The sequence below is a fragment of the Platalea leucorodia genome (genome assembly GCF_965183815.1).
Source record: "Platalea leucorodia genome assembly, chromosome: 2".
Taxonomy (NCBI): domain Eukaryota; kingdom Metazoa; phylum Chordata; class Aves; order Pelecaniformes; family Threskiornithidae; genus Platalea; species Platalea leucorodia.
The window spans coordinates 118,963,847-118,978,566 of NC_138824.1; the positions used below are offsets into that span (position 1 = coordinate 118,963,847).

Sequence of the window (14,720 nt, forward strand, 5' to 3'; positions counted from 1 at the left end):
GACGGGCTCCAGTCCTACCTGGGGCAGGAGCAGAGTTAAGTCCCAGCTCTTAAGAGTAGTGCAGTGTCTTTCTCTGCTACCAAAAAACACGGCAAAGCAGAAAATTCTGCCTTTGTAAAAGTCCCCACTGATACCATTACATTCACAGCAGTGACACACGATAGTTAGCTCAGGGTGTCAACATGCCACACAAGGTCCAAGCATGGAATAATGTCTTTTGGCCAGCAAAGGGATTTGTCTATGTTTAAAAAGACACAATAAAAAAGGATGAAGACAGGGGAGACTATTCTGAACAGTGCAAAAGATGACCATGAGAACTATCAACAATCCTCGTCCGTGCATTTTGACAGCTAAGAAAGGACTAGGCTGGGGTATTAACAGAGTTGTTTCAGAAAAAACAGAGAGAATGACAGCAAAACAGAAAGGAAAGGAAAGATGGGGATGCCAATACTTCCACTACTGGGCTTTGCTTCCATCTCCTCCTCACTTATATATTAAAAACAAAAATCACCCCAGGATTAGAAAGAAAAGCCAAATAAAATAAATTTCTTATAACTCTTCTTTCCCAACTGTAGCTGCCTCTAATCTGTCACCTGCTTGGAGCCCTATTGCTCTTCCCCAATAATTCTGGCAGATTTGGTGTGGTTTGGGCCCCGCGGTTTTGAGTCCAGCAGGTCTCTCCAGAGAGAGTTAAGCAATACTGTCATTGGCACGTTCACATGTTCACTGAGGAAAAGGAGGCGGATCAGCTGGATAAGAGAAGGAAAACCAGATGCCAGGAAGAAGGCGATGAACAGAGTTGCTGCAGGTGAAATTGCAGACAGGTGTTGGTAAAAATGAAATCCCTCTTTACTGCAAGAGCAATTAGGCACTGGAAGAAGATCCCCAGAAAGCTTGCAGAGCATCCATGGACATTTTCAAAACTCAGCTGGAAGAAGGCGAATATATTTTGCACACTAGCAGTACCAAGAATGGCACGAGCAAAGTAGATTTTGCCTGGTAGCAAAGGAATGGACTAAGTGGTCCCTCTGGCCCTACTTTTTATGACTAAGCGTCTAGACTGGATAACAAACATTGCACTAATCTTTGCAGTGATCAACTTGGTGTCTAGATATGTGATGTATTTCCCTTTTATTGCTGTTTCTTTCCAGCCAGTCAAGTCACTGCTTGTAACGTTGACTTCAGACTGCTGGGCTGTAACGATCTGATAGATGGATGGAAATCCTCTAGGATCCTAGAAAACAAAGAAAAAACAGGAAAAAGGATGAATCGTGGCCATTGTGGTGTTGTCTTAGGTTTGCTGAGCAGTGTGGTTGCCATTGGGGTGGGGTGGGTAGAAACACACAGTGGGAAAAGTGGAGAGGAACAGTCACAAAACTGCCCTTTGGTGAACAACCGTAGGTCCTTCCCTGCTGTACAACGAGTGACACATCTTCCTAAAACACAACAAGGCAGGCTTCAGCCTGCGTTCCCCCTTGCTTCCTTTGCACACTACAGATGATACATTACCTTAAATTTAAGAAGCCACTTTATCTTTAACAGCACAGACGCACGCCTGCCCCACGAAGTGTCATTACATAGAAGGATCTGTGCCTAAACCCAGAATATCTGACCCCAGCACCACTTGCCCCGAGCACCGCAGGAGATGGCTGCAGAGCCACAGGCGGCACCGCTCCCAGCGGTCAGCGCTCACTCCATCCAGCTTGCCCCACACTGACAACATCCCCCGCAGACTTCTCAAAAGGGATACTTTGAGGGATGTTCAGCCCCCTCTTTATTTTGTTTTGCTCCAAGGAGGAATAGTCTTAAAACTGGTGGGAAAAAAATAATTGTTTTTTCCTCCCCTTTTCTCCTTAAGCAACAGAAATTCCTTTGGGAGCGTATTCATGAGAAAGGCTGAAAACAACAGTTATGAAAACATCATGCTACACACTATGCAACAGTGTTTTCTCCTTGGGTAGGAATAAATGACCCAGCTCGCCAACACCCCGTTCAAAGCCATTTACTACCAGCAGAAGGGTAGGTGCTGGCTTACAAGCCGTTTCGCCTTAGGAGGAAGCCAAGTGATCCTGCTCAGCAGTAGATGCCAAAAGACATTACCAGTGTAGAGGGAAGTACACTATTGAAAAAGGTGTTTTAAAACCCAGGTAGTTTATCAATTTACACATGAATTTCAGTTTATGATCATTGAAGGAAAACCTGCAGTTATTACAGTGCAACCCCAACAACAAACATGCACTTTTAAGTAAAGTAGTGAAAACATAATGAAATATGACCACAGGATAGAAATTGTGTTAATCACACATAGTAAAGGCCTCCTTGTTTGCAAAGAAAGGGCGCTGTTTTCAGTAGCCAATACTTTGACACCTCTCCTTCAGACAGGTACGACAAGCTCCGAGATGTCACCTGCGCTGCTACCTCCATCCTGTCGGTGGCAAACAGGATTTCTTTCATCCTTCCAGACAAAAATCCCAGCCGTGCCCCAGGAGACCTGAACTCATCCACACACCTTCCCCTCCCTCCTCCTCCACCACTCCTTCTCCCAGCTCTTCTCCGAAACGGAAAGCAGGACGAGGAGCGTGCTTTCCCCAGCAAAACATGCTGGGGGAAAACACGATGGGAAAATGAACGAAGCACCAGCCGTCTCTGTCCTTCTCAATGAAAACAGGTAGCACTAAATCATGGAAAGCTTGGAAAGAGTGCCCATGCTCTCTCTCTCTCTATATATATGATGCAGACTGGAGGGTACTGCCAGGCACATTTCTGTGAACAGAAAGTTAAGTGACTTACTAGGGAACAGGAGCTGTCTGGAAACAGTGTGTGATTAAACCCAGAAAACATCTTCACTTGGGTTGCAAAATATTTATGTCTGTGGGAAACCTGATGGTGAGCCTGACAGCAGAATTAATTACCCCTCCACTGACATTTTTGTATGGGTTTGTTTGTTTTTTTTTTCTTTCTCCCCTCATTAACTCTGTTTAGGTCTGTTTGCTACAGTGTTTTTTTATGCTGTGGTTTTTTTTGGTGTAGTGTAAAGAAGGGTAAAGGAATGAGGCTGTCGTAAGCAAAACAACTTTCATTTATGCCACTGCATATTTTTTCTACTTTGGGGAATTCAAAATAGGACAAATATAATCTCCTACTCACAATAAAGCCACACTTGAGAGGAAACCAAGGCGATTCTAAAATGAGTCTCCCCAGCTGGAACATGACAGCCATAGACCCGATCCTCTGCAAGCGGGGTGCGTTATATCCATCTGCCTCACAAAGAGGGAGTTATGTCCCAACTTTATCATCCGAAAGGCTGGTATTTAGCTGTCACTTCTGGAAAAATTGTTCTGAAAAGTCTACTAAAACCAAGCTGCTATGTTGTTCTCAACTACCTAGTCTCTCACTATTAAGAAAAAGAGCTGTATGTCAAAGCACATCCACTGAAGAAACGAGCCAAGCCATACAGATAAAATAAGAATTGCCGTATTTTTTAAGGCAAAGGTTAGAAACACAGCCTTCCCCAAATCGAATAAACACTAGAGGATACTGCTATAACGGCTCTTCCAGAAATAATTCCTCTTTACTATAAACAAAGCAATGGAAGGTGTGCGTAAGTACATGTTCTTGTCCTTTCCCAAATAACTGGAATCTCTTACACAAGACTTCCATATTTCCCAACCTTTCAGGACATCTTTGGCCACCAAAATTTAGGTTTCTGATACCTACGTATTATAGCCGATCAGTCAAGTTGCTATTTGCAGTTTAACAGACCTGAATCTATATTATTTGAAGCAACTTCCAAACTCAAAAAATAATAGTCAAGGAGTCTTGAATTCCTATTCAGGGTATTAAGTGATCTCTAGCTGGTAACAAAGAGGTATTTTCAATCTGTTTTATAGCACTTGTGTAACATTTGAGGTACAGTGAGGTTCAGCATCTCTTTGAAATACAGTTGGCTGTATTCAGACAAAAAGACTTTAATGCTGCTTAATCTAAGTTCCGTAAAACTTCCACTTGAAGGAAAACTTGAATGTTTCAATTTCCAAACATGAAAACCCCGTTGCTATGTTGGCGCTTTCTGCAGAATGGATTTTTTGATCTGACCTAGTCTCCTCTTCTATGACTCTTGAAGTTTTCTTCTTCCAGGTTCACCTAATCTGCTCAGCTTTCTTAGGTCCCATCGTATCTATTCAATAACAAGCTCCAAGAATTTTTTGTCCTGTTGTTATAGCTTTCTAAACAGATATGCTATTTGACCATTTCAAAGTTTTCCACATGGCAAAACATGCGTAAGCTACCCAAGAGAGATCAACACACCAATGCTTAAAAACAAAAACAAACAAACAAAAATGCTGACATTTATATCCATTTGTGAAACAGCCCTTCCTCACAGACCACCGCAAGCCTCCAGAAAACTGTGTGGAATTTTATCCCCTTGCAGACGGCTAGGTCCTGAGAACTGACTATAAAGCCTTTTAACTGGCCACTGAATTTATTCAGACTAATAGCCTTTATTTTGCTCCAGTCCAGGCACTTGGCTTGGTAACTGGACTGCTTTACAAAGATGCGGTCTACAGCTAAGCTCTATTAGTCGAGCCAGGTAGGAAACAACTTAACTTTTTACCAGAAGAGTAGCACTGAGAAACCTCCAACATGGGTGAAGTTATGCCTGGCGATTCATTGCAGCCTGCTTATCGCACTTAAATTGAGTGATAGGCATGGCTAGGTTTGCCTTTCTGCTTGGCAGAGGATCAAGATGGGAGTTTTCCAAAGCTTTTGCATCAGCTCTCGCCGCAAAGGCTGCGCAGTTTGTTTCTGAACAAGTGACTTTTTGCCAAACATTGTGAAGACGCTTCACTTAGGATGTTTTCACGGAGAACAAAAATGTACGTATGCTCTGTAATTAGTACAGAAGGCAAACGCCTGAGGGATGGGACATCAACTTTAAGCCCCAGCTCTCCATCTGATTCCCAAGCATCTGCCATGGAGAGGAGGGAAACAACAAAAATAAAAGCAAAGCAAAAACCAACCATACTCTGAACAGCAGAAGCGGAAGAGAAGAAACTTTGACAGAGAAAGGTCCCCATCCACGCAGATAAGAAGCTTTTTATTTTACTTTATCAAGGCATCTTGACAAGACTGGAAAGGCTTTGCTTGTTTTCTAGTGCAGAATGAAAAGAAGTATTGAAGCCCCAGAAAACGGCCTCAGACAGACATTGGTATCCTCCAGCCAACACTATTAGCTCTCTATTGTGCTGTTACAAAACACATGTCCAGAAATATGTACGTAGGCGCTGCTCCTCGTTCCAACACAATCTGAGGGTAACAGAGGATAAAACCAGAAAAGGGCTTTCTGCAAGATGTTATTCTCTTTTGGGTGAATAGACTGCAATCGATGCTTTAAAGAGCATAAACAGATTTCAGAGATGATCAGGGAAAAAACAAGTCACTGCAAAACCAGACTAGGGTCCAGTGTGCTGCTCAGAGGGGAGCTAAGGAGCTGTAGGGGATTTCCTCATTACAACGTAGTATTTGTGGAGCAGTAATGCACTCCAAACATAGTGTTAAAAATTACTCTAGCTCCACACATATTCTTGGCATTCTAAGGATTTGGCTGGGAAAGCAACAGTGGAATCATATACAAGATAAATTGTAAGTAACTTTTAGCAACAGGCAGAAAAGAGCATCCAGGAAAGAAAAAGAAAAAAAAAAAAAAATGGTCACAGAGTGATCAAACTCTACCAGTACTGGAATTTTACAATAAACAAATTAATGAGGCCTTCAGAGAAACAGATGTATGTTAAGAAGATGTACTACACATTTCCCTAAGCTGGTCACTGTATGAAGGAATAGGATCGGCTGGTCAAAACTACTCTGGATAAAGTAATGCTGCCTTTATGCAAAAAGGATCCAAGTCAGCACATTACATTCTCAAAACTCAAAACTGAAAAGAAACTGAAAAGATACAGACTGATAAACACTAGACTACATTAAAAGAAGAGAGACTGAATGACTTATAAGCCCACTGCAGAAATCACATCCTGCAGTCACAGTTAATCAAAACACATGATAAATAGGAAGGAACACAAACAACTGAAGTCCCTGAAATCCTGCTTTTGTTGATAAACTCTAATACAACAAACTTACACCCACTGCTAACCACTGCTCGTCTAATTGACCCCCTCTGCCCCGGTGACCAGGTAGTTACATGAAGTCTTGTCCCTGTGACAGACAGGCACACGCGTGGGGCCAGGAATCCAGACGTCCTCCCAGGCAGTGGGGCATGACACCGCACTTCTCTTGCTGACACAGGGGGGCTCCAAGCTCTGAGCCATTAGCTAAGGAAGAACGGGCACAGTGCTTTCAGTTTAAACATATTATGGTCTTCTGTGTCTTATGCTTTCCTTATAAGGCAGGAGGAGGGGGATCTGTGCAAAGTTTCCAAGATAATGTGTGGGCTCTGTTGTTGTGCATCACAGCGGTGTCTCCGCAGCAAGAAATCTTGCCTTACATGACATGGCACAAGGATGCATGAAATGGCTTGAGGGTTGCAAGCCTGATACCTAGCGGGTGGTGCAGGGCATAGGAAACCTGCCGTGAAGCTAACCGTACCGCCTGCTGGGGATGGTCCTGTTATAACCTATCGCTGGAACCACATGCAGGCATTGCCTGGGGAACCGCTAATATCCAAGGGCCAGAATCATGCCAGGAGCTCATTTGTATTTGGAATGGTTGTTCTAGAATAAAAATACATCTTTCTTTTGAGCATTTCAACTTTTTTTTCTGATCCTTTAAAAAAAAAAGTAGTTAAGAACCAACTCCTTGCCCTTCAACTTCCAGGTTGGTCTGAAAATTCAATAGAAATTTTCTCTTCTGAATTGTTTATAGGATCAATAGAAAGCTCACATGTATTTTTATAATTCAGAAGTTATACTTGGGATGTAAGAAGTGTTCATTTCTCTTTCTTCTCAGTGAAGACTTTTGTGTCTCTGGCAGTAGCAGATTCACTGGATCAACCCCTCTTAACAGTAGATGCTGTAGGTCTAAGTTCACAATAGACAGGTCTGATACTCCTGGAACAATTCTTTACCTTATATCACATTATCACCATGAAGCAAGTATCTAAATATTCAGCAACTGAGTTAATGTGTTCTGGTGTTTCTAAACATGTTAGTAGAATTTAAAGCCAGACACAGCATTTTGATCCAGTTAAGGAAGAGTGAAACTACCAATGACCATCAAATTTCTGTGATTTCTGAAGCCTAAGGCCTCCCCCTCCTCTAATTTTTTCCTTTCATTCTGTTATTAGTAATTAAGACTAGAAAGTCAAGCTGATCCATGATCAGGTCATCACACATACAAGGACATTACACTGACTGCAATTTCTCCTTAATTCATCCTTAGGAAGCAGACTCGTATGCCAAGTTTGAGTGCAGTTCTCCATCATATTACACTGTTTGTCTTAAAAATACAAAGACAGTGCTGTGACCAGAAGAAAGCCCTTCCCTTGAGGGCACATCAATCTGCATGAGTGGGTTTCTCTCCAACACACCTCCGCTGCCAAAAATTCTCTGAGCGTACTTACACCCGACACTTTTGTGGCCCTCCATGAAAATGCGAAAGACCAGTGAATTACTTCTGCTGAGACTTCTGCCTGAAAGCAAACGACGAGCAGCATGTCCTGCTCTGCTTGGATCCTCCTCTCACAATTTGTAGTCTTGTATTGTCCCTCAGCACTAGCAATGGGAAAACAGCTCCTAAAACTACATGGAACTGAGGCAACCTCTAACAACTGTAAACACATTATTACAAAGTTTTGTTGTCCAATATGACAGTCTTATACCCTCTTATGGTATCTCAACAAAGTCTCATTCTTCTCTGCAGATGACCAGACCTTATTATGGGTCCTACAAAAACCGTTGGCTTCCATGCATCAGTGACTCACCACTTCAACCCCTCCTGCATATCCTCTTCCTTCTGCACAGCGCGATCAGAATCAGAACTATGACAATCAAAATCCCCGCAGCAATTATCAGCCAAAGCAATGACGATCCCCCTTCTGTGAAAACAAAACAACAAAAAATACACCAAACTAAGCTAGTTTAAGTAGCAAAAAGAGCCAAGAGGATGTCTGATTAATGACAATGGTTCCTCACTGAGATTCTGAAAGTTATTGCTAAGCTACACAAAAGCAGCAATTGCTCAAAAGAGAGAGTGAATGCGTGTATCTTCAAAGGCAAACCTACTTGCCCACAGAAAATACTTTGTGAAGAAAAGGTGCTCGTGTTCATCCATAGCAAAGAAAACTGTCATTCCCATACCTGATACGGTAGTTGGCATACGTACATAAGCAGAACTTTATACAAGTCTTGACGCTTTCTGAAGAGTTTTTTGTTATGCAGAACTTGAGTTTTTTGTTTGCAAAATAAAAGTTATTCCTTTTACTGTTAAGCACTTATCACTGTCACAAAGGCTAAGTTAACTTTCAGAAAAGAAGACAGGCTATGCTTTGATGCCTGCAAGTAGCTCTACCCAACATCTGAGCATAAATGTCCCTCCCTGATTAGACATTAGCCACTTCATTTGACTGCCATTAATCAAAATGATAATACAAAAGCTCATTGCAATACTCACTGATGTTAGCTGGAAAACTTTTTGAATTAAAATTTATTTGAATCAAGCAAAAACTATCATGTCTTTTAACAAAGCTAGGTTGAACTATTAATTTGAATTTATCTTTCCCTAAAATATAAGATTGTTAAACAACAAGCTGTTAGCTGGTTTTTAATGCTCCTAGCAAGGAATAACAACAGTCTTAGTTTCCTGCTTTCTGAGATACACGTTTCCTTTTTAAAAGGCAAAAAAAAAGAATATTACATTTGAGACAGGACAAAAAGATTTACTAAGCTTTTCAGTTAGTGTCACTCAGAATTAAGAATGAATTTGCTTTTGAACTTTTAGAGAGAAGATATTAAAAGTCAGATTTTGCTCTTTACTACTATTCCTATAACTATCACTTCTTGAGCACGTAATTTAGGAATTAATCCACAATCCCAAGATGCTTTTCCTGTCTTCCTAATTTCCAAGGCTCTGGATTTGGAAACACGTGAATTTTAAGTCACCTAAATCAATGTACCTGTGTGAACCGAGAATGGTACTTCAGCTTTTAATGTTTCTATTTCTCATCTATAGAACTGGGGTGAAAGTCTTTCCAGCAGAATAGAATGTTGGAAGAAGAAATAAATTAGCACTACAAGGTATTCAGATATTACATTGCCATATTTAAGATTTCCCCATAAACCCAATGTAAGTATCTTCCACTGATCACCTTCCTGTCTGCCTGAAAATACTATTCCTCCCTGACCATTACTGCAATGCACATGTGTCTTAGCAAAAATGTCAGAGAAACTGAAACATAATACACAGGTTAACTGTACCAAAACAGGGAGTAAGTTTAACTGAAATGTTTGGCTAATTGTTGTTCAGAGACAGTTCGTTATTAATTCAAAACTTCCACTTCAGTGTTCATTAAGCGAACTATGGAGTTTTTACTTCATCTAGATAGATATCACATGACAAATATTTATATCTATCTTTGGGCTGTCAAAGAAACTATGAAGGCCTGTGTGAAAACTGAAGTTTGACTTGCTGCAAAACGCATGGTATCTCTAAAACCCATAGCTCCCTAGCTCACTACTTCGGCTTTTTTTCCCCTCTTGGAGAGGACCCCAATATATTATTGTCTCAAAGACGGCAATGAACACAAAGCAGGATTTCCTGTCTTCTTACTTGGCACATACACATTTCACTCCCTCCTCTTCCCAGCAGATTGCTATCCAAACATGCTATTACAAAACACAGAGGCCAAGAGCACACTACCAAGTAGCTTGTATCATTCACCTACCTTCTTTCATTTTCACAGGCAATTCCATTTTTTCATTTGTGTTGCTTACTCTGCAGGTCAAGTCCTGTGCACCGATGATCTGAGTGCTGTCGATCTCCAGTTTACTGGTGATGGACACCATCCCATTGGTGTGCCTGACCGTCTCCTGTGTAGGAGTAGAATTGAACAAGTTGTTCCAGGTGATGGTGGGCTCTGGGAGGCCAACAGCATTACAGATGGCTATCAAATGACCTTCGGAAATGTTGTAATGGACAGATGCATTGAGACCTTCCAACACACAAAGGAGACAATCCATCACCACAATGAGCACCTGGTCATAAGCAGTAATAGCAGTTTAACCATTATCAATCAGCGCAAAGCTTACTGGATTCACACTGAGCCCCACGGCACAGGAATGCAAGAAGAGTTCATTGGGTAAGGTCCCCACCATGATTCAATACTCCTTCCCTTATACTGAAGTTAGGTCCCCCAAAGGTTTCACTCAATCTGAAATCCCAGGGTTTAAAATAATCCGTTAAAGTAAAAGCATTTCTTGGTCCGTGCTGTTCTCCCATCTGCTAATTCCCTATCAATGGTAGGGTTCAGCACAGCAGCTCACAGCACTGGGGTTGTACCTGGCACCAAGAGGAAACTGCAACAGACAATGCTGGTTTGCCCAAGTTCCAGCTGGGACTGCTCGGGGGCTTACAAATAAAGATGCCATTCCTTGCTTTTTAGCTGCTACTTACAGAATAACAAACAAGGACAGCCCAGAGCTAAAACCACCACAACAGGCTTGAACATGACCCTAGGGAGTCTTGATCACAGCAGTAACGCTCTGTTTCTACACCATGTTCCACCGAGGGATGCTCCTACCACTGCAGTTCCTGAGTCCGCTCAAGGAAATGCTGTGGGTGAGAAAACACCTCTTTTTCCACTAGAGACATATCCCTGCAGAGAACCTCACCAAAGACACTCAGGCAGGTATGTCCTGAGAAGGAGCCAAAAGGGAAAGCATTGAAGAGACACGTGTAACAGCCTGAATCATCCATTCTAGTGTCCCAAAAAGTGATGCTTGTCTCATTGAGTACCAGACTCGTGAAATTCATTCGGTCTTGATAGGGCTCATGAATCTTTAATCCTTTTATGGTACTGTACGTAGCTATATTATTGCGTGATTTTTCAGAGTCCTTTTGCCATGTCACTTGCAGAACATCCTGAGGTTCTGTCAGGGCACAGCTGAGAGTCACGCTGTCGCCCACCTTCACGTTTCTGTGTTCAGCCTGTGGAACCACTGCAATGACATGAAACAGTTAGTGAAACGGGCAGATATCACACATATTCAGAAGCCTAATGTTGATTCTAAGGCCTGGATTACCCACAGACGCAACAATTCCATCAATTACATATTGTTTCTATGGTTTTCCCCCACCAAAAACTCCTTCTCCTGCATCCTCCTAGAAATCAATGAAGTTATATTGATTTACATTGGCTGAGGTTCTGCCTGCCTTCTAAACTGTTTAAAGGAAAAAGACATAACCTATTTCTGTACCCATCCCTGCGGACTTCCCCCTTCTGTTTTATTAAATCAGCTCACGGCTTCCCATTCTCAGCAAAAACTCAGATTTTGTTTCCTAAAAGCTAGAGGAAGATAGAATGCACATGGGAAGTGCACACCAAGCCATTCTCAGAGAACTGAGCAACAAAATGGGCTAAAGAGAACTTCTGAACTATGTAGCTTCAGAGTTTGCAGTGCACTTGAGAGGGAGGGAAAGAAAGAAAAAGGTTTGTTCCCAGAGGGCGGGATCCGCTATGGGAAGTTGTGAACTCAGGTGAGCAATGGTGTCCAGTGTCATCGTAGATATGGGATGCTGCACGTCCCTCCCATTTCCAAGTGCTGCTCCAAGAGGTCGTGTCTCACATCTGCCAGCTCAATGTCTCTGCCTCAGCTATCTAACGTATGTCAAATGGCACCAGCAATCTGTATTTCACCTATTTTTGCCTCTTACTCTGGCTGTTGAAGCCTCAGGAATGAGAAACCTGTTCCCCAACCATTTTCAGGCAGATTTCAGGAAATTCAACTTACCATTTGCCTTTCCAAGCCCAGCACAAGCCAGACACAAAACCAGAGCTCGGAAAGTCATTTTGGAAGGGAAAATCTGATCACCTGAAGAAAGGAGAGATGCATGAGTCAATAACAGATCAGCTTCGGTGCTGTCACGCCTCTGGGGTGCAAACATTAACGGTAGCTTTGTCATGTGAGAAACAACATAGTTCTGGGGGCAGACAGCGACTTTTGACAGGTCTCATTACAGAAAGTGCTCTGCTCCAGTGGGAAAAAAATTGCATAATGGAAGTTAGAAAGGCATTAATCCACCAGAAGTGTGACGTACGGGTTGTCCAGGACTAGCTGGGACACTGGGAGAGCGGTAGGGTTAGCCTGTGAGATCAAGAGATAAATTGAAAGCAACTTCTCTGAGGACTTCATGACTCCCCTTCTGTCCAAAATTGCATGAAATGGGGAACTTTTGGGGCATGCTGCACCTGCTGCATACAAATATATTTCCAAGGCGGGAAAGCAGAAATAAGGTTGTGTTGCTGCTTTCCCTAGTGAACAGCTTTTGACCCGATTACTGCTCCCTCAGTCGGTTAATACTCCCACAGCACAACTGAACTGTAGACCTGCCTGGAACAGAAGCTGATGTCGTATTCAAATGGAAACATTTTTTCGCATAAAATACCTCTGTAACACCACCTACACCTGGGGGGTTTTCTTGCCAATGCCTGCAAAACTAGCTGATGCTCCTTGAGAGTGTCCTCTGTCAAGAACACAAGAAAAGCCCAACTTTTAAAGATTTTCACAACATGCAAAAAAATAGAAGAGAGAATCAACGGTAAAGCATTTTCTACGTTATCGTATGGCTTAAGAAAGGAGGACTGATGAATTAATAAATGAATTAGAGGGAGGGAAAAAAAAAAAATCTGTTTAAGAAACAAATTCCCAGCAAACTTGCATACACAATGCATAGGCACACAACCAGTAGCCTGCCTTTAAATTTTAAACACGCTGTGCTAAAACAACTCCTGATACAACTCTGCAGTTACCAAGCATGAATACAGACCAAGTTCCTACGCGTAAAACAAAGAAACAAGAAACCACCAGCAACAAGCCCAACGAATAATGCATTTGCCAGATAATACAGCGTAGTCAGATACTTGAGGATGGCTCTAAGAAGCTCAAATAGATATTCCTAACAACACGCGACAATTAAGGGCCAGCATAGCAAGCCAGAGAGAAATTTCGAGTTATAAAAGCGTTTATAAACCAGTGAAAGATGTTCCACACCTGCAGGAAAGCACAGTTTTCAATAACAACCTTCTATCTCACTGGTTTAATACCCGCTTAACACCCGTTAAACTCGTTTAATACCCGTTAAAGTCCTTAACGCACCATTACTCACACCCGCTGTAGCTACAAGATTGCATCCAGTGAGGAACCAGGCTACTGTGTAGCTATACTGGTCTCAAAAAAAGTCCCTTTAGGTCAGAAGCCCAATCTAGCGTATTACAGGGGGAAATAAAGAAAAAAAAAAAAAAATCTTCTAAGACTAGGGCAACTAAAGAGCAAATCCTTCACCGCGCCGTACCTTCCCGAACCACACCTCAGGCCTCCTGAGCCACCGGCTGTCTCCGCGGGCTGGATTCACCCGTCCTCCACGACCTTCTGTAAAACTTTTCCAACTTCTAAAAACCTTTTCTACTTCTGGCGACCAGCTCCAACAAACTGCTCGCCGCTGCTTGTCCCTGCTGCCTTCTGGCGTCACGCGGGCTTCACAAAGCAAGCGCCTGCGTGAGGCCGGCACGGCGGGGACCCCCGGCGGGCGCGGGCGGGCAAGGCTGGGCCCCCGCGCCCACACCTGGGAACGGCGGGGAGCCGCTGCTGCCCCCCGGGCGGCGGCCACCCCCCCCCCCCGGGGCTCAGCCTGCGGGCAGGGCCCGGCGGCGGGGGGCACCGGCCTCTCCCCCCAGCCCCGCTCCGGGCCGTTACTGCAGCTTGGCGGGGTCCCGCCGCCCCGCCCGGACACCCACCCCTTGCCTCCCCCCCAGACCCACCTCAAACCTGTCAACGCGCCCAGGCGGAGCGGGGAAGGCGGCGGGAGGGACGGCCGAGCACCTGGCAGCCGGGCGGGAAGGGGCAGCCGCGCCGGCGGCCCCCGGACAGGCGGCAGCGCCGCCGCCCCTCCCCGGAGCCCAGCCCCGCCCCGGGAGCGGCCCCGGAGCTCGGCCCCGGTGAATCAGCGACGGCCAGCGGCGCCCGTTGCTCGCCCAGCGGTAACACCGCGGCCGCGTTTTGTCACCTCCCGGGCCCCCTTGCCCCTGGAACCGGCTGCAAAGGGTTTCCTCAGCACCCCCCAGTTTTCTCTTACCCAAGGGTTATTAATATCAAACAAATTCATCTTGGAAGAACAAATAATAAAAAAATAAACGCCACTTGCTTACAGCAAGAACGCGGTAAACCCTGAAACGCGGCGAGGTTTCAGTAGCACCAAGCTGTCAGCGCAGCGTTAGTTCCAACAGCTCTCCGGGACGCACGGTCACGCTCCTCGTCAACGCCAGCAGCACAAACCCGAACCTCCTTCTCAGCAATTTTGGGTGGCACTGCAGCGTGCGACAGAGCAAACTGCTTTTATGTTCAAAGCGTGTTCTTCCCTGGTTTCAGGTTCCAGGGTAGCGATAGCCACCCCATCAATGAATTTTTATTAAAGATTTCTGCGCTATCATAAAACACTAAAACTAGAATCCAACGGCAGGAACATAATGGAAGAATAATAATAAAATTTATAAT

General features: G+C 43.9%; 1 protein-coding gene across 1 annotated transcript; it reads right to left on the reverse strand.

Moving 5' to 3' along the window:
• Positions 1-957: 957 nt before the first annotated feature.
• CD200 (CD200 molecule) lies at positions 958-14,404 on the reverse strand. The gene is made up of 6 exons (XM_082337618.1): positions 14,375-14,404; positions 11,961-12,041; positions 10,842-11,168; positions 9,896-10,162; positions 7,937-8,050; positions 958-1,234 (listed from the first exon to the last, which is right to left on the reverse strand). The coding sequence occupies exons 2-5, from the start codon at positions 12,016-12,018 to the stop codon at positions 7,941-7,943; spliced, it is 762 nt and encodes a 253-aa protein (XP_082193744.1). The 5' UTR covers positions 12,019-12,041; positions 14,375-14,404; the 3' UTR covers positions 958-1,234; positions 7,937-7,940.
• Between the last annotated feature and the right edge of the window lie 316 nt (positions 14,405-14,720).